Source organism: Corvus brachyrhynchos, unplaced genomic scaffold (assembly GCF_000691975.1).
Source record: "Corvus brachyrhynchos isolate BGI_N302 unplaced genomic scaffold, ASM69197v1 scaffold4, whole genome shotgun sequence".
Classification (NCBI taxonomy): domain Eukaryota; kingdom Metazoa; phylum Chordata; class Aves; order Passeriformes; family Corvidae; genus Corvus; species Corvus brachyrhynchos.
Genome location: NW_008237878.1, coordinates 6,419,166 through 6,442,536, shown reverse-complemented (window position 1 = coordinate 6,442,536; position 23,371 = coordinate 6,419,166). Strand labels below are relative to the sequence as shown.

Below are 23,371 nucleotides of genomic sequence, written 5' to 3'. Positions count from 1 at the left end.
TCAGAGCAAGGAGCTCCTGCTGACCTGCAAAACCCTTGCTCAGGAGGGGACAGCCAAAACAGGGAGGAGGTTTATGGCCAGCCATTCACAGCAAGGCAGGGTCAGGAAGCCCTTGGTCCCCAGGGACCACGGGAATTTCAAGCAGCTGCTGCTAACAATTAAAGCCTCAGGACAGTGTTTCTGCAGGGAGGAGCAGGGAGGAGCTGCCCCAGGGTCCCTAGGCAGCTCCAGTCCCAGGAAGCAAAGGGCAGACCCCACTAGGGAGCAGCCCAAAAGGCTTCCCAGCACATGGGACTACAGCTGGGGCTGCAATGCAGGCTGCCAAGTCAGGAGAGCAGAAGGCTGCTGAGCCCTCCCCCTTACCTGTTTCTCAGTCATGGCATAGATGTGCTGACGGTCAGGGCTCAGCACCAGGTCTCGCAGGATGGAGCTGCCTTCGTGGGCCACAACATTCTCGTACTGCAGAGCTTGGTGCCTCCTCTCGGCTGGCAAGTCCACCAGGATCTGTGGGGAGAGCAAGGCGGATGACTATGATCCCTCACACACCTCAACCCCCACCCAGGATGTGGGATACAGAATGTGCCCCATCAGGGACACCAGCCTCCATCGCACACCCATGTGGTGACTCCACAGCCCCTGCAGCACAGCAAAGCACCAGCTGCTCTGCAAGCATCCCGACCCTTTCCAGAAGACCAAACTGCAATGCTTCCTTCCCTTTACCACATTTGCCTGGTGCATTTGCACCACATTCATGCTGATGGCATTCGTCTCTCTCCAGGGAGGGAGGACACATCCCTGGTTCTCACACTGCACCCCACTATGTGCTGCTGCTCAGCCCCAAAGCCCCTCCAACTCATAGCATGGAGCAGATGAGCCCCCAGCTTGCAGTAAGGCATCAAACCCCATCTTGCCCCAGCGGTGCTGAGAGCAGCTCGCACATCGCCTCGCTCCAAGCCCTGCCAGGCAGGATGCTGCGGCGCACGCAGGCACGGCTCCCATCAGCCCATCCATCAGAGGAAACACTTGGACTCGTGACCGGGGAAGTCAAGAGGGTCTCAAGGAAGTTGGAGGTCAACAGAGGTTCAGAAAGCGCCTTTGTTCCCTGAGCAGGAACATGACGAAGACTTTAATCTCCTTATGGCTCACAATTACGTTAAAGCTCTTCCTAAGCACACTGGTTCCTGCCTGGCCCGGCCATCATCACATCAGGAGGCACCGTGGAGCTGGAGGCACACACCACACAGGGCTAAACTTGGCATAACCTGACTGGCACCTCCACGAGCCAGAGGTACTTCCTGCTCATGCCATCACTTGTGATACCCCCAGATTCAGGCTGACCCTGGGGGCTGACCTTGAGACAGCCTCAAGGGAGGCAGTGCCAGAGAAATTGCTCAGAGAGTCTGGGCTGCTCCTGTGGGGTGGGGTGGGGTGGGGTGAGAGCCACACCAGCAGTACATTCTGCAAAAATCCCAGCAGTAGGCAGCAAAGCATCGTGCCCAGCAAGATGGAGCAAACTCTGCCTGGGATCATTTCCGCACTGGTGCTGGCACACACAGGGACCTGGTCCAGCATCCCCATCTGCAGGACTCAGGATCCCCCCACAGCAGAAGGGCAAACTGGCTGCTTAGAAGCACCCCCCAAATGCATCCCACAGCCCTGCCCTGAGCATCACTCCCACAGTCCAGCACAGCCACGACCACCCCTTGTGCCTCCACAGCAGCCCCAGCATCCCAGACACCTCACCCCCTCCTGCAGTAAATTGCCACCGGCATTTGCACAGTTCCCAATCAGGAGGATACAGGCCGGGAAAGCAGGATCCCGGTGTGCAGCTGATTAGCATGGAAATGTATGCGGCTCACAAACAAACTGGGGCCCGTTTAATTAGAGCGGCGCCTTTGATTCACTGCCAGCCTCCTGCATGCACCAGCCCCGGATTATTTTTAGGCAGTTTTACAAAACAAATGTATTTAATTAAGAAAGAGACCCCTGAGCAACCAGAGAGAGATGAGTCCTGCATAGCAGTGAGCAAAGGGGCCACCCTCTCCCCAGGGATGTGACAACTGGGCTTGCAGAACCAGGCTAACTCTTGGGAGCTCATGGGACAGCCAAACACCCCCTGTACCTCCTTCCACAGGACTGAAGAGCCTTCACCATAACCCAAAATGGTCCTGGTATTCACCCACCTTCTCAGCATCCTTTGCTAGACCCCTACACAGTCTCTGCTCCCCATCAGCCCACACTTGGTACCACTGCAGGCTGGGGAGCCCAGAGGTGCTAAAGCCTCTGCCCAGGGTATCTGCCAGGTCCAGGACCATGTTTGTTCCTACTCCAAACATCAGAGGAGGTCAAGCCCCAGACCCCTGTAGTACAGGGCCACGTGGCACCCCTGCCCTGAAGTGTCCTTTGCACGTTGGTACCCAGCATCACCCCCAGAGCACAACCGTGCCTCCCCACATCTCCTCGCAAGTTGCTCCCCTTCCAGCTCTCAGCTTCTCCCCTAAAAAGTCCTGCCCAAGCCAGCTCTCTGGAGGAGGGTAAGGGGAGCACCCCTTCCACTCCCCAGCAAGGCACCATCTCCCCACTTCACTATGGCAAAGTGACAAACGCACCTTTCCAATCCTTTTATGGGCCACAGTTGCGGCACAGAATAATCGATACAGTTTTACCCTGGTTCTAAAATAGATCTATGGCTGGATGTCGCGCTGGCAGTAATTTTTAACTAGCGGGGTAATTTCCCCATTACATTATTGCACTGTGCAGTGCTGGGAAAGAGAAAGAGATATATTAAAAAAACAACAGACGTGAAGCACTTCCAGTTAATTTGAGGCTCCAGGAAGAACCTAAAAATACTCTCAGTAGTCAAACAGGGCTGGAACCCAGCCTGACACACGTCAGGATGTTCTGGTGGGGCCACGCATACACGGGAACCCTTCTCTCTAGCACCTCTCTCCCTGTTAAGGATAATCTGTAGGTGTGTTTGGGATTCAGGAAAATGAAATTTGGAAGACTTGGTAATCAAGTTGTTTTCTGGCTGGCCAAAGAGGGAGATTTTGAGTTAGGTCATGGTAGGAAAATGCATCCTAACCCTCCTCTCCAGCATGAGGAGACCACAGAATCACAGGAAGGTTTGGGTGGAAGGAAGCTTATAGATCATCTAGTTCTAACACCTCTGTTCCAACTCCCTGGTTCTATTATACCAGGTTGCTCAAAGCCCCATCCGACCTGGCTTGAACACTCCTGGGGGTGGGGCATCCACAACTTCCATGAGCAACCTGTGTCAGCAGATAGACCCCAGACTGCCCCCACACCAAGCAGGACTCTGTGCAGACAGAGGTGGGAACACAGCATCAGGGCCTTCCCAGCAGGATTAGCCCAATATGAACCTACCCATCCTGGCTAGAAGAATGAGGATGGGCTGTTTGGAATATAGTGCAGCAGCACAAGGAATGCACGAGGAATGCACAAGGAGCTCCCATCTCTTACAAAGACACTGGAAGGGACCACTTTCCTCCTCCGCCCTGCACCCACAGGGTAGATGGGAGCAGGGAAAGGGGGAGAGGATGCAGTTTAATCAGAGCAGACCCCCTCAGAAACACACTCCTTCCTGCCCACCCTGCCTGCCTTCCCGCCCAGGGGAAAAGACATTTACCATAAATAAATAAATAAATAAATATATTAACCTTTCTCCTCATCCTGATGCTGATATAATTACCCAATACTAATAATTACTCACACTAATTTCTTGCTCAGGATTCCTGCCCTCGCTCCTGCCTGCCTCAGGCTGGCTTCAGGCAGCAGCTCAGCAGTGCTGCCTCCTCCCAGGAGCTGCAGGAACCCCAAGGGGCAACCAGCTCCTGGGGCTGTACTGAGGCACAGGAGCAGGAGTGAGGGTCGGCTTGAAGGGCTGCTGCCTTGTTAAGTACATGGGGAAGACCAGAAGCATGAAATTATAAACTCCCTGCTTGGGTGAATCATCTCAAAGCAAGCCCAGGGGCTGCTCTGCCAGAAGCCCCTGTGCACAGCCGCCCCACTCAAACAAGGAGCACACCCCAGCTGGGTGGCCAGCACACAGCACCCCTTCACTCTGAAGAGGGAAGGGTTTAAGACCTGCACCCCCAGAAGCTGAGAACCCTGGCAAAGGAAGGATGAGGGAAAGGATGGGGTGCAATGCTCCAACCCCTGGGGACCCTGGTGTAATGAGTGACTGCACACTGCACACCCCAGCTGGGCATATGCAAAGTCCTTTCCCAAGAGACCCAGAGACGGTTCCTGGGGATGGCTTTGTCTTGGCTGGAGAAAGGAGTTGCCATCCCAGATAAGGCTTTGGAGAAGGCGAGCACATTGCCTTGCTAATGAACAGCTCCTTCCACGGCAGCATGTTTCTCCCCTGGGCAAGGTGCCCTTCAGGCTTGTCCAGGTGATGGGGCACCTCCCCACTGCCTTAACCACGGCTGATCAGCAAATCACCAGCAGGAAAATCTCCCAACATCCTTACGGCATCAGCAATGGGCACGAGGCAGAAAGGAGCATCTCCCCAGAGCCAGCTTCTGGAAAGACAGGCAATGAGAGGAATGCAGGGCAGCAGCCATGACCTGGCGCCCACCCAGCGCTGGCAGCAGGTCCAGAGGAGGACGGCACTGGAGGACAGCGCTTTACAGCTCAGCCTGGGCCAGGGACACCAGGTGGGGAGGGAGGAAGCACAGCCGGAGAGGGAAGGCAGCTGCAGACATGCCAAGGCTGCTTTTGGATTTAACACGTGCCAGCAGAGGTCTGTGCGGGGTCTGGGAGGTGGTTGGGTGGGCCACTGGCTCCTCTCAGGACCAAAACCACATCTTAGGGGGCTCACAGAGAAGGTCCCCAAGAGACCCAATCTCCCAGGGGACACCCCTAAGCCCACCACCAGGAAGAGGGGACTCTTCACTGCCCCACAGCCAGTCCTCCCACAGGCCCTCCCACCCCAGCCTGGCCTCACCCCAACTCCAGGCTCTCAAGCCTCCATCCTGGGTCCCAAGCGGTCCCCCGCAGACCCCTCCTCCGGGCAGGAGAAGTGCTCAGCCAGGCTTTGTACTCTTATCTGTGCAGGGCTGTGATTAATTCGCAGCGGCTGGCAGCAGCTACAAGAGGAGGGCGCTTTTCCCCCCCTGCCACACTTCAAAGGCAGGGACTTATCTGTCTGAAACACACTCTGCAGCCTTTTCACGGGGACCCTTTCCAGTTCCACAGGGCTCGCACGGTGCTGACGGGCAACGCGAAAGAAAGGCTTATTTATGGGAGTGCATTTCAAAGCCTCCCCTCTTCCCTCTCAACACACTCTGAGGGAAGCAGAGAGTTCCCCAGCCCCAAGGATCTCCACCGGGGACAGAGATTAAACAGGCGGGGAAAAGACGAGGCTGTGAGGAGAGGATGCTGGAAAGAGGTCCCTGCCCTACCAGTGCCCATGTCCTGGCCCCCTCCTGCCCTGTCATGTTACCGGTGAGCAGCTCTGTAGCACATCCCTGAGTTGGGAGGAGGAAGATGCTTTGTCATGGGTGGAGGGCAGAGTCCAGCCCCAGAAGTGAAACCTTCCCCTCCCCAGGCCATTGGTGCTCACAGCTCAGGCACCATGGAAGCCTCAGGCTCCTGCACCCAAATCAGCAGGCACACATGTCCCTTCCCAGAGAGCAGGGCCGTGCAAACACCCCCAGCATTCTGCTTTGATTTTGGCACCATCCACCCAAAAGGCATAGGACAGGCCAAACATAACCAGAAGAGGAGTGGGTCCTGGCAGAGCTGCCCCCCAGGCCATGGGGCCACCTCCCAGAGGCAACAGAGGGCCTGTGCAGCCTGGCCACACCAGGGCAGAGGTGACAGCTGCTGCAGAGTATCACACAACACCACGCTGACAAGCCTACAAAAAGCTGGAAAAGGCACATCCCATGTCCATGCTCGTGGGGAAAGGGATCACCTTGGGGGGGTCAGCCTGCACAGCCCCTCCTGGCACATGGCCTGGGGTCACCCCAAGGCAATAAGACAATGTGGGGACAGGGACACCGGCTGCCCCTCCACATGCCTTTCCCCAGGACCAGCAGCTGCCATGCACACGCCCCTCTCCAGTTTCCAAAGGAAGGGAAAGGGTTTAAATTAAATTCTTGGATCAGCTGCTCCAAGGAGACACACACTCCTCTTCACCCAGAAAGATGCAGTGAAAGGCAGGGGCAGGAGCAGCTGCAGGGCTGTGGTATCATCTGTCCCATGGGCACAGCCCTGGGAGCTGGGTGCTGCTGGAGAGGAGGGCACTGGCATGCTGGGGGTCAACAGCAGGGAGGAGAAGGCAGTGGCTCCTGCTCCCTCCCGCTGTATTGCAGGTTACCAAACTTTGGTGTCCAGGGTGGTGAGGGTTTGCCTCTGGCTTTGCTCAGATAACCAGGAAATTGCCACCAGGAGTGCCTCAGCCTCACCCTACGGCTGCTCTGTGCCACGGGGCAGGAGCCGGGCACCCAGCGGAAGGGTACGGACAGCCGGCAGCAGGGCTGCGGGCAAGGCCGTGGGGATGCATCTCGCAGGGGCTGGTGACAGGATGGGCCCCGCAGAAACATCCCAGCTATGCAGGGCAGGCTGGCAGCCGCTACCCCAGCTCCCACTGCTCCCCCAGCCACCCTCCCTGCCATGCCGCCAGCTGCCTGCACAGGAATGCACCAGGATCAGACACACGCCTCCCGCCAGACAGGCAGGCAGCTGCGGGCTGCTCAAACCCGGCAGAGCTGGGTCCTGTCCTCCCGGCCTCCTCTGCAGGAGAAGGTGTCACTGGGCACTCACACAGGGCTGGGATGCTCCTGCCTCATCACTAACCTGCCCAGGAGCAAGGTAAGCTGCTCGATTCCATTCAGTGAAATCCATTCACTTGATAAAGATGGGTACAAGCCAGGCTTTTATCCTGGGCCCAACATCATCCTGAGTTGGAGAATATTGGAACTTTAATCATATTGGTACAATAAAGCAAAAAATGAGGAGCTATTTCATCTAAATCAATGTTCAAATGCTCAGCAACATATCCAGCACCTCACCAACACTGGCAGATGTGGCACAGGTTCACCCAGCTGGTTTTGGAGCTCGTGTTACTGCCAGTGTGCCATCCCCAGGCAGGATCCTGAGCTCAGCCATGTGGGCTGAGCACAGACACACTCACTGCACCTCTCCAGGGAGGAGGGGTGGGAACGGGGTGAAGGCACTGTGGTTTGCCACAGGAAAGAGAAGAGAGAGAGGAAGACGCAGGGCAGCAACCCTGCCCAGCAGACCCCCCAAAACACAGCAACATCTTCCCCAAAACTTCTCAACCGCCTTTTTCTTTCATTTAAACTCATTTCCATCTTTTCCTCTTGTTCAGCCACCCACACAAGTGGTGCTCCACTATGCTAAGTGGGCTCAGCTGAGCCAGTTACACCAGCACCACCCCACATGGTACAGCATAGGACTGGCCAGCTCCGTGCTCACCATCTGCAAACCTCCCCAAAATCCCTCCTGACCAGGACTGCCAGCATTGCTCCATCAGCAGGATGGGAAATACAGCCCAGCACACTGTTCCAGCAATTTTGACAGAATTAAGACACTGTAAGAAAAATCCTTTCCATCTTTCAGTACAAAAACTGAACTGCTGGAAGGAGGGAGCAAGTGCCAGGGTAATGCACAGGAGAAGCGCCTTTGGCAGAGCCAAATCCAGGTGCAGGAGGGACTGATGGATACAATGAAGTGGTAGGAGGAATTACAGGCACTCCCCCTCACTGGAAGCCACACACAGTGTGGGATGGGTTAAGGCAGTTGCCCCACTTCCATCCTGAATAAAGCCCCAGGTCCCATCCCTGTCCCTGCCAGCCCCCAGCCCCACAGCAGCTCCATCAGTCTTGAGCCATTGATTTCTCAGCTTTGCCCTTCAAAACCCTCTTGGCTCAGAGCCCAGTTCATATCGTCTAGTCACTCAGGAGCAAAATATCTCTATTATTATTGCAATTATTTCCCAATCAGCATTGCTCAGGGCTGAGGCCATCAGAGGGGGCCCCCAACAAGCAAATCAATGGGCAGGCGCTGCCCTGGGGCTGCCAGGGACCAGGCAGGAGGTGCTGGCAGCTGCTGAGTGGCGCACACGGGAAGGGGGATGGGGGACCCCAGGGACCCTCCATGTGATGCTATGACCTGGCAAGGTGGCAGTCCTTGGTCTTTGCTGACCCTCAGCCAAGCAACAGTGATGCAACTTAACCCCTGCACAGAGCGTGCGCGCAGCCACCAGCCCTGCACGATCTGGGTGCCACGCAGGGGCTCTGCCTCCAAAGCTAAACAGAACTGACAGGAATTCCAGGCTCTCCCTGGGGGCAGCACGGCAGCTGCCAGGGGATCAGTTCCCTGGGGAGGGAGCGACAGAGCATCTCAAAACTATGCCTCCAGCCACACAGTGCCTGTGCCCATTCCAGCATAAATATCCAGTGAAACCCCAGCACCATATCCCACCACAGAAATGTTCCTCTCAAGGGAGAGAAACACAGGCAGGCAAGACAATCCTGCTTTTTCTCAAGCCTTGGGAAGAAAGGAGGGAGCTGTGGAGGTAGGAAAGCTCAGGAACAGATGGAGAAGGAATTTTAGCCTTGCAAAATGGAAGGTAAGAGCACAAAGAAAAATGCGACAGGGATCTCCTCTCTGCATCCCACTGCTCTTCTCCATGTAAAAATAAAGCCCTGGGTGACAGCAGTGAAGGGCAGAGCACATCACAGAAATACTGGATTATTTTTTCTCCTGTTCATTAATTACTGTAGGCATCCCAAGAGTCCCAGCAGGCCCCAGGCATGAAAGGCATGAATGAAGCCATGGCAATGTGTCACCCTCCCAGCTCCCACAGGACTCAGACTGCACGTGACCAGCCTGGGGCAAGTTAATACCTAAACCTTAGAGAGAGGCCCTGGAGAGAAAGCTCTCACCGGAAGACTCAATACTGAGTTTTCAAGACAAAAGCCATCTCTTCCACTGCCAAGGCACTGGCTCCTCCAAAGAGATCACATGGGGACCAGCCCAAACCCTTGGCTGCTGGTGCCCCCTGACACACAGCCCCTCACAGCAAGCAGAGCAGACCCAGAGCCACCATCCCCAGCCTCTCCACAGCTTAGAAATTGCTATTTATTCTGCAAATCCAAAGCACCACTTATTTACCTCTTAATAATGCTGCTCAGCTCAACAGGGCAGCATAAACCTTCTTTCCTGAGCTTCCCTCAGCTTCTGCCCAGGTATGCAACCAGACCAAGATAACCCCAACATGAATGCCAAAGGCTTGTCCCACCACCCTCACCCTCCTGCCCACTTGGGACATTAAGCAATGATCAGGCAAAGTCTCTGCCTATGGCCAGGGGCTCAAAGCCTTGCTGCCTGAGAACATGAATAGGGACCGCCCCATTTCCAGAGAAAAAAGGCAGGGAGCGGGTAGCAGGCCTTCACCAGAGACATGTCAGGGAGGAAGTATGAGCTCCCAGGGCTGCAGCACAGCTGGAGATCAGCTGGATCCCTCCTCCCCTCTCGGCTCCAGGAAAATAGCTGTTTCCTTCCTGGTCCCTAAACAACACAGCAGCGAGAGAGGAGCTGCCTGAGGATTAGGCAGGGGCTGTTGGCCTTGCAGAAGAGCCAGTGGCAGGAAAAGTCCACAGAGCAGAGGCTGTGGAGGGACATACCCCAAGGCAGGATCTGTTTCAGGGTACTCCCCCTGGTCAGGTCCCTTCCCACCCCAGTGCCCACTCCAGCAGCCCCACATACAGATGCAGCACCAGTCAAGCCCGTTTCAGTGGGGCTGCCTGTGCAGGGCACAATGGCTCGTGTCTGGATTTACCCGTCCATGAGACTCCAATGCCTTCTGCAGCCCCATCTCAGCCCCCTGCTCATTCAGCTCCAACCACATAAGTGCACCAGCCACTGTTTCCATGAGAGCCAAAAGCCATTTCCAGCAGCAAGGTGGTTGTAACAGAACAAAATCCACTGCTCATTCACCTCCACACAGGGAGAAGGACAACACCGATGGCATGGGGGGTTCAGCTTCGCCCATTTAACACCAGCTTTGATCCCTTCCCACCCATCAGTCCTCTTTTTACTGCATCTCTGGGCTGTCCTGGTGTTTTATCTCCACAGACAAATCACACCAGACTGCCCAGGAGAAGCTGATAAGCAATAAACAATCAGGGTCTAAATATCACAGGGCGCAGTAGCATTAAATATTAAGAGCCAGCACAGGCAGCAGGCCCGGGCATGCAGAATCTCTTACAGATTCAATGACAAAATCATGTATTACGTGATGGACTTCATGGGAATGCAACCCATGTCATCAGGAGAAGAAAAAAAGTTACAGCCACGCTTTTTTTTTTTTCACTTTTTCTGATCAGCAGCTCCACTATCAACACACCATGATCAAAACTCCAGGTCCTGCCTTTCCTCATAAAACAGTCCCTGCTCCAAACACAAACACCTTCAAGATTAGAGAAGAAATCCTCCAACATTCCATGGCCAGTGATCCTGGTGATAACAGCCAGCTAAGCCTGAGTACTGAGCACACCAGAGTGCCTACAAATATTTTGCTTGCAATAGACTTAGACCTTCTCACTCACTCCAGCTGGAACTCTTGATGCTAAATTCCCTGATCTTCCTTTCAGTTCACATTTTAAAATTTCATTCCCACACTCTAAACTTCTGGCCCTCCTACAGCATTTCCAACCTAGAGAGCCACAACCCTGGCTACACCACACCCTTCTATACATCTCCAAAAAGCCAGGGGAGAGCTATGGGGGTGTGGCTCCCCACCATGCAGAACTCAGAGCAAATAAAACCATTTGTCTGCAGTGGGCTCCCTGCTCAAAACCAGAATGGAAATTAGGCCCTTCAGTCTGTGCATCGGAGCAATTTCGAAGGAGAGGTTGAGAAGATTTAAATAGAGAGATTGCTTTCCCCAAGGATGCTGCTGAAGATATTTAAGAGCTCAGGTTTTACACAGCATGGATTTCCTTTGGCACCGATGCAGAGCTCCCTGCCCTGCTTCTGCAGGCAGCAATCCCTTCTGCAGGCTCTCAGGGAGCACAGGGTCCTGCTGGCCAACACAGAGCCCATCACTGAACACAGGGCTCACACAGAGTGGTAAAATGGGGCACAGAAGGGCTGGAGCCCACCCTGAGCTTTCCAGGTGTGATAGCACTCAGCTACAAATCATTGTGACCTCAGCTCTTGCAGGTCCATGCAATGGGAAATGAAGAGCCTGGCTATCTCCTTAACAAATTTCTCCTGGGAATGCAGGGCTGCTCTCTGAAAGCCCGGCTCTTGCTAGGACCAGACCAGACCACACGCCACGTTCAAAACCAAGTTCTCAGGAGATCTTTAAGGAACACCTACCACCCTCCCCACCACTCCCAGTGCACCCAGGGGAACTCAAGTGGAGCTGCTACCCATCAGGACCTGCCAGCACCTTGGCCATGGAGCATTCCCACATGGGAATGCAGTTGGCAGCCTGGAGAGAGCTGTGTCAGGGTCAGGAACAGGTGGACCTTACCAGCCTGGTGCTGGAGGGAACGGGGATGGGGACAGGCAGACAGCCCCCGGATAAACAGCTTTATCCCAAGATGCAACCCTGGCAGACACCCATCACATGCCTGAATATCTGTAAAGGGAGGCCAAGGGGTGGGAAATGATGTTAATTAAAGTTTTAATTACTGTAACCAAACGAGTAGTATAATTACTTTATTCTCACAGAGACTTCAAACTGATTAAGGACCACGTGCACAATCTTCGGGTTGATGCGGTTTTTAATTAAACGTGCCAATGAAGATGGTGAGGGGGTGGGCAGGACAATGGCTCAGCCCTTCCTGGACCTCCAAGGACCTTGTGTGAGGAGGGAGCCCAGGCTGGCAGGGACACAGGGGTCAGCAGCAGCAGCCAGTGCCAAAGGCAGCTGCTCTGCAAGGACTGAAGCTGCGGGGTGCACACTGGTGTCTTGAAGGAATAGCTCCTTTCCCATACATCAGCCCTCAGCTTCACATTCCCCCAAAACATCTACCTCTACAAACATTTCCAAACAGCCCCACATGGGCACTGAAAATATTAATAAACTGGTGCTGCCAACTGGAGGGAATGATTAAAAAACAATTTTGCAAAGGTATCCTTTTCAAATAATAATAATACTAAAAGACAAAGCAGTAGAAATTAAATTCCCAGTCCCCTACCTCAAATAAATAGTATCAGAATTTGAAATGAGACATAATTACCCCGGCAAGGTTAAAGCTGCTAATGCACACGGAATACAGAATCACCATCCATCATAATCATATCTCATATCGCAGCCATTATTTATAATTAGGAGGCACAGTTTAAAAAACACATAAAGACGCCCATGCAATGCAGTAATTCTTCTGTTATTGCTCCTGGTGGGCCAATCCTGCTCCGAGTTGTGGAGTCCAGGATCAGGCAAAAGTAATTCCCTAAAAGTCATTCCCAAAATTCTACTCTCTGGGAAGGGGAACCCACCTCAGCCCACCTGCAAGCCCTGCTGGCAGCAGTAGGGCACAGCCAGGCTGCACTGGGTTCCTCCCAGCCATTTCAAACCCAAGGGGCCTCACAAAGCATCCAGACATGAATTCACAATTTTTTTCCCCAAATGCCAGTGCAGGAAGAGTGGAGCTGAGCAGACAGTAGAGCCACAGCCTGGCTCAGCAAGGCATGGACATGCAGGCCCAGTGGGCTTTGCCTGGGCTTTCTCCTCTGCTGGGTGGTTTTTTGTTTTTTACCTATTTTCAAAACCACACAGAATGAGTTATAGCAAGAGCTGGGAAAACCAAAAGCTAACCCCAGAGCTGCTGAAAGCTGCCCTCCTTTGAAGCGTGGGCTTTGCAGTCTGCCCCCGTGCCCCAGTGAAATATTAACAAGCTTCCACCGAAGCAGGAGGAAATTACGCTTAATATATTCTGGGGAAGTCCGCAGACAGCAGTGCCTAAGCAGTAGAGGCTGGCTGGAGAGGGACCTGCCTCCAAATCCCCTCTCCTGCAAGCAACAAGGAGCAGCCAGTCTGCAGCCCTGCAGGGACCTGCAGCAGCTCCATCGCACACACAGGCGCTGAGCAAAGCCTTGCACAGGAAAGCACAAAGCCCTTGCTCAGAAAAGCACAAACCCCTGGATGTGGTGGGGTACACAGCTGGTTCTGAGCCCCAGAAGTCTGGCAGAAGTGGATTTACACCCTTTGACAAAATAGAAAAAAGTAGAAAAAGTAGAAAGCAACAGTGGTTGGAGAGGATGTCCTGGGGACATAGAGCCATGATGGCAGAGGTAACAGCAAAAGCCCAGGGATGAGACCACGGAAAGGAAAGATGCATGAATATATGTGTGTAAATTTAAGCTAGTGTTTTTATGGATAGAAAAGCAAGCTGGGAGAAGGACAGGGAAGAGCTGAGGCCCAAGTCTCCAGCTCAAGCAGCCCCAAGAAGGAGCTCAACCCTCAGCAGCCCAAGGGGAACAGCCAAAGCCGGCTCGTCCCACCAGTCTCATGACTCTTACTCACAGCAGAGCTGCACTTTCTCAGAAGTTTCATTAAGCTGTAAAACAAGAAAAAAATAACAAAGAAGGGGGGGAAAAAAGCCAGCTTGCAGATGCACATACAAACACACACTCCCCAGAACACAGGAAACACTTTTCAAACGAAAGTTGCTGTAACGAGAGTAAAACCTCAGCCAGATTTTCAGCCCAGGTCCCCTTACTGGAGGTGCTGTGATCCTGCAGCACAAGAGGATAACAGGCACGGGGAGTAGTTGGAAGGAGGGCACAGCCAGAAGGAAGGGCTCTGTGCAGAGCAGCACTGCCCCACTGTCACCATGAAATGAGAGGAATAAGCCTTTTTGGGGTTCAAACACTGCCCACCTGACCATCAGCTCTCTGGGGCAGATTGTCTTCCTGCATGGTGAGTACCAACCTATGCACTTCATCGTGAGTGAGGACTGACCTCCATGGCTGCATGCAGGGGGTGTAGGGCATCTCTTGGGCCTGCCCTGAGCATCTTCCAGCTCCTCCTCTATTTCAGACAGCCAGTGCACTGCCCAGCATGCCAAGGATCTGCAGGCCTGTAAACTTTAAGTTTGGAAAAGATGACTTTGTGAATGCCAGAGAAGGGATACTCCCCACGAGACTGTGGAAGAGGAATACTGCAAAGTCAAAGGGGAGTGGTCATCCCCCTGCAGCCAGCGCTTCCCCAAGCCCTGAAATGGTCATCAGCAGATCGCCAGGCCCTGTCTGACATCCTTCAGCCATCTCAGCCCCGATAGCACATACCAGTAGGACTCCTAACATCAGTGGAGGCTGAGTTTACTGCAAGCAAAAGAAGCAGAAAGAGGAGGAGGTGCTTTGCAGGCTTGGGCAGAGGATCACTATTTGCCCTTCCAAGTGCTGAAAACTAATCCCCCCTTCCCCTTTTTTATCCCATTGAAAACTTGACAGAACCTCCTAGTGCTTTGCAGTTGAAATTGGCAGGTCTTAAATTAATTGACTGCAATTTTACACAACAACATGTTTAGCTGCGAGCTGGCCCGCAGCCCGCTTGGCTCGCCACCGCTCCCCAGACACTTTTCAAGCAACCTCCAAAACTTCGTAACACATCGAAGGCAAGGCGAGCAGGCTGCCAACGTGACCCTCTCGCTGCCAAAAGCCAGCCCTGCCTCCCCTCGCCCCCACCCCGACCCTGCTCCAGCTCCTCCAGTGTTTTCCCCCACTCTCATTAATGGCTCGTTAAATTATTCTTGTCATTTCCGAGGATTTTTGCTCCTCCAAACGCTGAGGAGCACGGGGCGGGCTGGGTTACAGGCCTGCTGCTTTACCATGGAAACAGCAGCCATGGGACCAACGCATACAACAGGAGTGAGAAAAGTCAGGGTGGGTTTTTTTTATTTCAATCCACCCTGACGCATTCCTATTCTCCTTCTGCTTAATACCCCGAAGGACAAAGCCCAAAGCGAAAGATGACAATGCAGTGGCAGGTTTGTAATGCCTCCATCCAGGACTGAGTACTCGAGGTAATGCAAAAATACACAACCCCTGTGCCCAGGAATGAGAAGATGCCTGCAAGCCACCTCCCACCCACCCAAAAAACAACCGTGCTCCTCTTAGGAGAGGGCTGGGGGGCACCGCAGCGCATGTGGAGCCTGCCTGCAACCGAGCCCCCAGAATTCAGGGCTGGTCCCGGCTCCAGGTCTCCCAGCCTTTCTGCCAGCTCCCGCGAGATGCGGCCGCTGCCTCGGCCAAGCGCCCCAGCGATGAGTCAGCCCCAGCTCCCAACCCTAATGTAATCCCGTCCCCAGTGCCGGGCGGCTTTCCAGGGCATGTCCACAACATGAAAGGCGCGTTCTCGCCGCACTGCTGGGTCGAGAGCTGGAGGAGGAGAGAGGAGGATTGCTCCGGCTCTGCCGAGGACTTGGGTCAAGCAGCTGATGCTCTGCGAAAGCCAAACTGGGGGTGGGTTGTTTGTGTGATTTCATTGCTTGAACAAACAGAAACATCCTGTATGTGATTAAGAGCCTTTATGAAAAACACACCAGCGCGGAGCCCCACAGCTGGGGCCAAAGGTATGGCTGTGGCTGGAAGGCAGCGTGCAGCAGGGCTCGGCCGCTCCGGGGTGAGCAGAGCGCCCTGGCAGGTTCACACAGCCACAGCACCCCAGGGATGCTTCAGACCACGCACAGAAACAGACATCCCCACTAGGAAATCACCTCCCCCATAAAATGTCAGTTTTTCCATGCCAATCTCCCCAGGTTCTAGGGAGCAAGAGGCACAGAGGGGTTACCGACAGCCCACAAGCCGCAGGCAATGGCTGCTCCGGGAGAGGCAGCCAAGGCTCTAACATCACTCTGAAGCTTTAATTCTTTCCTTTATCACCTTCCGCCCCAGGTTATCAAAGTACTCCACACGTCTCAGGATTGCTCCTCCTTTTGGCTGCAGGCGTCACCACCCACAACTGGCACAGAGGAGAGAACTGGGCAATGTAGGCAGGAGAAGGGAACTGACCGCAATCCTCCATCACCTCCCTTCCCCCCTGCCCCGAGAAAGGGAGAACTCCAGCTCCTGCCAAAAACCAGGACTTGCCTGGACTTGTGCAGCCATCACCTCCGCAGCCCCTGCCCTCCACTCCAACAGAGCTGCCTCGAGGGAGCCACGCCAGGAAAACACATGCTTTTGTTTAAGCAGCACAGGCTGAGCAGGGAAAAAAGCACTTAAACGTTACACACTCACACACCAAAAAAAAAAAAAAAAAAAAAAGAAAAAGAAAAAAAAGAAAATTGAAGTTTTGTAGTTGTTTCTCTTTGGCAAGGTTCAAAATAGGGTAAGGCTTTTGGTTTTGCTGTGAGGCTTTAAAAATAAGTGTATTTTATCCAAACTATCCTTGAAACATTCTTGACATTTATTACCAGAATAATAACTTTTCCTCCAATTAATTGCTTCTATACAACTGTCGTTTTCCCAATGAAAAACAACACCAGAAACTCGCAAGCTATTTAAAAAACGTTTGCTCTCTCTCTGTTTCTCCCTGCTCTCGAGCATAAACAGAATTAGGGAGGTTAGAGGGGTCAAAAACAACAGTTTTGACTCAACAGCCTTGACCAGTGAGAGCTGCCACCTATGGCAGGGAAACTGAGGGCAAGACTTGGAGGTCAGTAGATGCTGCAAAAATACCTCAGGTCCTCAGGTATGAGGTATAACCTCTGGCTCCGACTCAGAAATGCACAGTGGGCCAAGTCTCAGCCAAAAAATCATGTACTTGGAGATTCGGGCTGGGTTTCTAGCCAAGGCTTTTACAGCACAGTGGTGAGGATGTTCACACAAGTGTGACAGCACGTGAAAGGGGAACCAAAGCTGAGCAGAGGTGAGTGGAGATGCTTCCATCCCAAGAGGGAGGCATCAACAGCCACCCGGGCAGATACGGTCTCGGGGAGTACCAGAGCTGTTGCATGCTCCTTATCACTTCCATTTCCAAAATAAAGCATAGTCTCATTTCAGTATCCCAGCTGAGCAGGCAGTGCACAGAAGGACAACCTCAACTGCACACGGTCTGGAAGGATGAGGCTGCAGAGGGGGAAGGCAAGTCGTGATGCTGGACTCCATGAAGGGTGGGACACAGATGTGCTCCATCTCTGGGATAAGTGGCTAAAGAGCAGGGGGACCTGCTCAAGGCACACCAAGCAGTACATCCAGCAGGGACCACAGGTGGTGGGTGCCAACCAGAAATGCTGATGCTGCTATACAACTAAGTTAGCACAATTTAAGGAGCACACCTGCAGATGGGCAGCAGCACCACATCGTCACACGGTGTGCCCTTAGTCACCAAGGTGAACCACACTTTGAAGCTCGAGCAAGCACATTTACCCCTTCCCATTCCCTGCTCCTCCATCCCCATGCTGAAGGCAGCAATTTTTTGGCCTCTTTTAAAATAAGAAGCCACTGGAGGAAGAAGCCAAAGCTCACACATCCTGCACTGAAGCTGACTCATCCCCCTGGGAGAGCCCAGGAATCTCATTCCCAGGTTATGTGCTCCAGCCACAGGCTCACACTTTCCCACTGGCAGATTCAAGGAGGGAAGGAGAGGCAGGAAGGAAACCCCCAGCTGAGACAGGGAGTGTTTATCTCACCTACTAGAAACACATCTTTAATTTTAAACGTTGAGCATAAAAACAAGATCCCTTGAGGCTCATAAACATACCAGAAAGAGAGGGAGAGCAACACAGAGTAACCCTGGAGAAATAAAGGGAGAATTTAGTTTGGGAAGTTCCTATCCTTTGCACAGGGTGGGGATCAGCTGGCACGGGCTGTGCTTGCAAGGTGCAGTTTTCAAGGGTTTGGGTCTTTTTAAAGGACTTTGCTTAGTTCTCAAATAAACAATCACAAGTATCACCCTCCCCCAGGAAACCAAGGGTGGTGGCAGCAAGCCCAACCCAATCCAGTGTTCGCACCCAGGGGGGCAGAGGCTGCTCCCCTCCCTCTGCCAAGAAAGCTGCCAGTACAAGATGCCTCCGAGGTCCCCCACCCTGACATCCTCACCAGGGCTGCTGAGCATTTCTGTGTGGCTGTCACCAAGACACCCACTTTCCTTAGCTAGTTACAGAGGCAGCCACCCCGGCCAAGACATGGACCTATTTTTGGAAACTTTCAAAGAAAAATAAATACATATGTAGAAAGCGAGAGACACACATGCATGCACACATCAAACTGCATCATATTTTTCTCCATTAATTTTTTCAGTTGCATTCTGCTCAACAACTACCAATTAATTTTTGACCACTGTCAACGGAAAGCAAAATTCAGGGGAACCAGAGAACAGCCAGGCACTGACCCAGCCTCCAAGACCAGCAGGACTGCAAACTGCTCTACAGACCTCCAGCTTGCCCACAAGCACCTCTGCTGAGCCTAAAATCCATCCTCAGAAGGATATGGCTGTCGTTCCGTAAAAATTTAGTTTTAAGTCCTGGTTGAGAAGAGCATCAGCAGTGACATGAGTTTGGTAGAGCTGAGGTTTTGATAAGGGTTGCTGCTGGGAGGATGCAAGAGGGACAGAGAGGACTACAGGTGAGAAAAGCTGTGCTGGAGACGTGGATACTGTGTCCTTCAAGGTGAGAAACATGACCAGGGGTCCCAAGGAAGGGACATCCATGAGTCTCCAGCTCCCTCCTCCCTGAGGTCCCCTGAAGAACAGCCACACCAAAATCATGTGTATATTTAACATCATCCCTTCACCACTACTCCAGCTACCTCTTACACAGCTCCAGAGGTCTATCATATCCAGCAAGGGCTACAAGTTGTCCCTAGAAAAGCAAGGAAACCCCTTACCTTGGGAACTGCCAGCCCATGGAGTAGCATTACCAGCATTAAGCCTCCAGCCATAGCAGCACCAGGTTTGCTCTGTGGATCCCAGCACATAATTAAGATCTACAGGGCTCTGTCAATCAAGGGGAGAAAGAAACGGCAGGGAACCCTCTCCTGGGACACAGCAGAAGGCCACGTATTGCTGGTGCCAGGATGCCCAAGGGATGCTGGTGGGATGGCACAAATCAAATCCACCCCTGGAGCAAGCAGCCAGAATCCCCACCCTCCAAACTGCCTCTCCTCACCTGCTTTATGAACTGTAAACCCCCCAAAGCCAAGCTTGTGCTCTCCCAGGGCAGCATCATTGCTAACTCTTGCTCCAAAGGGAACAGCCTCTTAACAGCCCACGGGATATTGCAACCCAGGGTGGCCCTGAAGGGCAGAGACAGCACTGCATGCATGAGAGATGGGGTGCTACAGGGTTTGAGGCTTCCATCTGGCCCACTAAGGAGGCTGGGGGACAAAGAACCTTTCCAGGGCTCCAGACAAAGGGAGGAAAAGTCCAAAGAAAGCAGAGGCTGCAGAGAACAAGTCCCCTCCTGCTCCGAAACATTCTCATCAACCCTCCCCTTCAGGCCAAACCACAGAGCTTGGACCCACCGGCTCTCAGCCCACACTGCAGCGGCATCAGAGAGCAGCATGGGAAAGCTGCACCACAAGAGCATGCACAGCCTGGAGGGCAGCAGGAGAACCCCCCTCTTTTACCCTGGAGCACCAACCATTCCCAGTCTGTTCCCAAAGAGAGACTGCCCAGCAGGGTGGAGCGGCATCCCCACTGCTCCAGAGCCACGCACGGCCACGCTAGCGCACAAATTGCTTCATTAAATGTCATCGCATTAAGCCAGTTTCATGAATTTAACATTGTCCCCGGACTATTGTTTGCCTGAAAATTAAATTATGGCAACATTTGTTGTTTCAACGAGTCTGTCTGTCAGGGACGGGGCTGGAGGAGGAGATGCAGGCACAGGCAGGGGATTCCACTTCGGCAGTGGGGCTCCTGTGGACATATGGCTTCAGTGAAGATGGACAACACAGCCACAGTTTCCTTTCTGGGGGCAGGAGAAGGCAAGAATCAAGCCACACGTCGTTTCGACAATGCCAACCATGCCGGATGTGGAGACATAAGCCAAGCCGCCCGGAAAGGGAAACCATCTCTCTTTTGGAGCAAATAAAGGCTCTGATCAGCCCCAGCAGCCACTGCTCAGCATGGTAAAGCATCACCCCATATCCCTCAAGGCACCACGGACCCTGGCTACCTCCACACAAGGAGCTCCAGTTGGCAGTCCAGGGCTTTTTGATCTTCCCAGATTACAAAGCTTTGCTGCATACAGGAACACTCTGAAAAATTTCTCATTTATTCTTCCTTTTCCCTAGAGCAGCTCCTCTCTGCAGTATCAGAAACAAAGGTGACAACCTTTCGCTTTGTAAAGAAAACCACCAAACGAAGCGGACTATAAATAGCACCCAAAACTGACCCGCATCCCCAGCCAAGGGGAATGAAATGAAGACAAGTGAACGAACAGCTTCAAGGTCAGAGAGACTTTTTTATTCCCCCTTTGTTCAAGGACTGGTAATTTTTATCCACGCAGGAGAGCAATCCAAAATACATCATTAGGGTTGTAGCTAATAAAACCACGCTGGCTTTTTTCAGCCCGGCGTTGTTTCCTTTGCCCACACAGGGATTATGGTGGGAGGGAGATGCTTCCCTCAGCACCTGCTCCACCAACAGAACCCCTCCTTGCATCTCAGGGCTGAGCACCCTGGACATGCCAGATCTGTCCTGGCACAAAGGCACCAACCAATGCTGCCCTCAAGAGCACAAAGAGTGGACAAATTAAAGCACTATCACATTATCCTGCCTCTCTCTGCCAGACTGTAGGGATGCTCCCCACTACTTCAGCCCATTCTCCGTCTGCAGAGAGCCGGCTTGTCACACAGCACTGGCTCTCTTCCTTCTCTCCAGCTGCTAAATGGCATTAAAAGAACTAAGCATCCATTAAATAAAACTTTCCCGCTTGCTTCCCATGTAGACAATTGCTCTCACTGCCACGGGGAGGTTTCGTGCTGGCAGCAGGTCCATAGGTACACAAAGAGCAGGGAGGTGCCAGGATCAGCTGTAGTAGCACAGGTCATCCCTGGAATGCACCAGAGAGAAACAGGGACATTGTCCCAGAGGTCTGCACTCTCACCACCACCCAGTACCCACCCCAGCTCTCTTCTATTCCTATTTCACCCCACAATGCCAACCCCACGGGACACATTTCTGCTGCCTTCCCCATCAGTACCAGCCTGCCATTAGCATCCTTTCTCCTGCTCCACTTCAGAAAAACCCATAATTAACGAGGGCAAGAGGCCAAACAACAGCTCTTCCAAGCAGCCTGGGACTGACACCATCCCCGCCTGGACCTGGAGACAAATGACCCCCCCCCATGTATCAAAGTCACAGAGATGGATTACAGGATCCAGCAGCCACTAAGGGGCAGCTGGAGTCCACATCCTGCATCCCCAAGTGCCATACCACACCTCCACCTTGCTCTTGATGATGGATTTTCCTCCCAGCCTGGAAAGGAAAAGCAGGGAGGTCAGCCCATGGGGATGTCTGACCTTCCCCGCGGTCATGTGTCTACCTGAGGCAGGGCTAGAACATGCAGAGACCCAGACAACACTTGGAGCTGGCTGAGCTCCTGCTAAACACATCCTCCCTCCTCCAGCAGGCCAGGGGCTGAGGGCAAATTCCTCAGGCACCATTAAATCTGGGTTAATGGGGGCTGCACAAAGGCAAAGCAAGACACCAGCACTGCCCCTTCACACCAGGCACAGGGACAGTCCCTGCCTCCCAAACTGCTGCCTTCCTGAGAAGCCAAGCCATCCTCCTTTTTCTTGGCTGCCTTTGGTGGGAGGTAGGGGCCATTCTCCCACCTGAAAAGCCAAAATTAGTCAGTGTTTGTGAAAGTTAGCCAGTGAATAGGCACAATGGCTCCAACAGGAGGGATCCAACAGAGCTGGGCCCTCCCAGCTCATTTCCATCTTAATGGAGTGGCTTTTCCCCCTGCCCTGTCCCCTTGGGGCCACCACAGAGGTCCCCAGCAGGAGGCACAGTCCAAAGCAAGAGTCGTGCTCCCGCTCTTCCCAGCAGAAAATAGGTCACAGACAGAGGCCACAGCCCTACATTCAGCAGCAGAGAGATGCGGAAGAAAATGCTCAGCAGCTTCACGCTTCAGCAACCAAACCAACCCCACCAGCTAAGAGGGAAAACCCACTGCTCACTGCTGGCACTGCACGCCCCCAGCCAGCCCACACACCCCTTTTCCTAACGCCAGTCCTCAATGACTGTGACCCAGACATTTATGGGGGCTCAGCATCCCCATCAACGACCCCAAAGATCACTCGTCTGCCTTGTTCTCCCCGCGCTGCAAAGCCATGGCCACCAATGCGTTACACAGCCCTGCAACAACAGGGGCAGGACCAGCGAGGCACAGTCACAAACCCCTGCAAGCTCTTGCTTTTTCCTTTCCCAGCCCTATTTCCACAATACTTCCAATGTGGCAGCCCCTGCCAGGGCATAGGATGGTCAGCAGGGACCAGCTGTGAAGGTGATGCCGCCGTGTTTGGCTGGCACAGACCTGCCAGCTCCTGAGCACACACCATAGGGCAGCACCGACCCGTCCCGAGGGGCTGCCAAAGGGCGTTTTGCCCTCAAACCCCTTTTGAGGGTGATTACAGAAGTCAGGTTTGCACCCGGTAGCCCTTTTGAAGACAGGGGGTCTTTGGGATCCGCCTCCACCCCTGAGCCTCCTCCGGCTTGCACAACGCGCTGCTCCCCAGAAGTCACCTTGCCGGACACCGGCGAAGTCCAGCAGCCCCGCTGCCGTGGCTCCAGGGCGGGCTGATGGATGGGGGCGAGCACACGGCTGCCTGCGGGCGCCCGGCGCCAGGGAGAGGCGAGACGTGCACCGTCAGCGCTTTCGGCAGCGAAGGCTGGAGCAGCGCTGGCTGCTGCTGCTGCCTCCCGGCTGGCCGGGCGCCAGGCTCCCAGGCCTCGCTCACCTGCCGGCTTTGTGCGGAGAGCGGAGCAGATGGGGGGAAAGAAAAAAGAGGGCTGTGGCTTGTGAGTCAAAAAGCCTGGGGGCACGGAGGGTGGAGGGAGTGGGCGTTGAGGGCAGTGGGTCCCCTGCCACCTCCTCTCCTTCCCCAAGGCTGTCTGAGCATGCTGGAGCATCCCTTGGAGTGCCAGGAGACGAAATGTTCATGCCCATCCATCCTGCACGAGGCAGGAGCAGGAACCCCAGTGGCATTCCCCTCCAGGAGTCACCCCAGGACGAAGCTGGCAGCTGCCTGGAGCCACGGCCTCGCCGTCCCGGCAGATCCCAGAGGCCAACGGTTCACGATGAATTTCTAATTGTTTCCTCCAACAATGAGACATCCTGTTCAGAGCCGGGCGGCGCAACAAAGCCCAACGCCGGCGAGAGCGGGGCCCCTTCCCGCTGAGCAGGAA

General features: G+C 53.7%; 1 protein-coding gene across 1 annotated transcript in view; it reads right to left on the bottom strand.

Moving 5' to 3' along the window:
• The window catches only part of PLXNA1 (plexin A1), a 103,592-nt gene that overhangs the window by 67,293 nt on the left and 12,928 nt on the right, over window positions 1-23,371 (bottom strand). Inside the window, 1 exon segment of the mRNA XM_008632237.2 lies at window positions 364-504. Coding sequence (XP_008630459.1) covers window positions 364-504 — 141 coding nt within the window.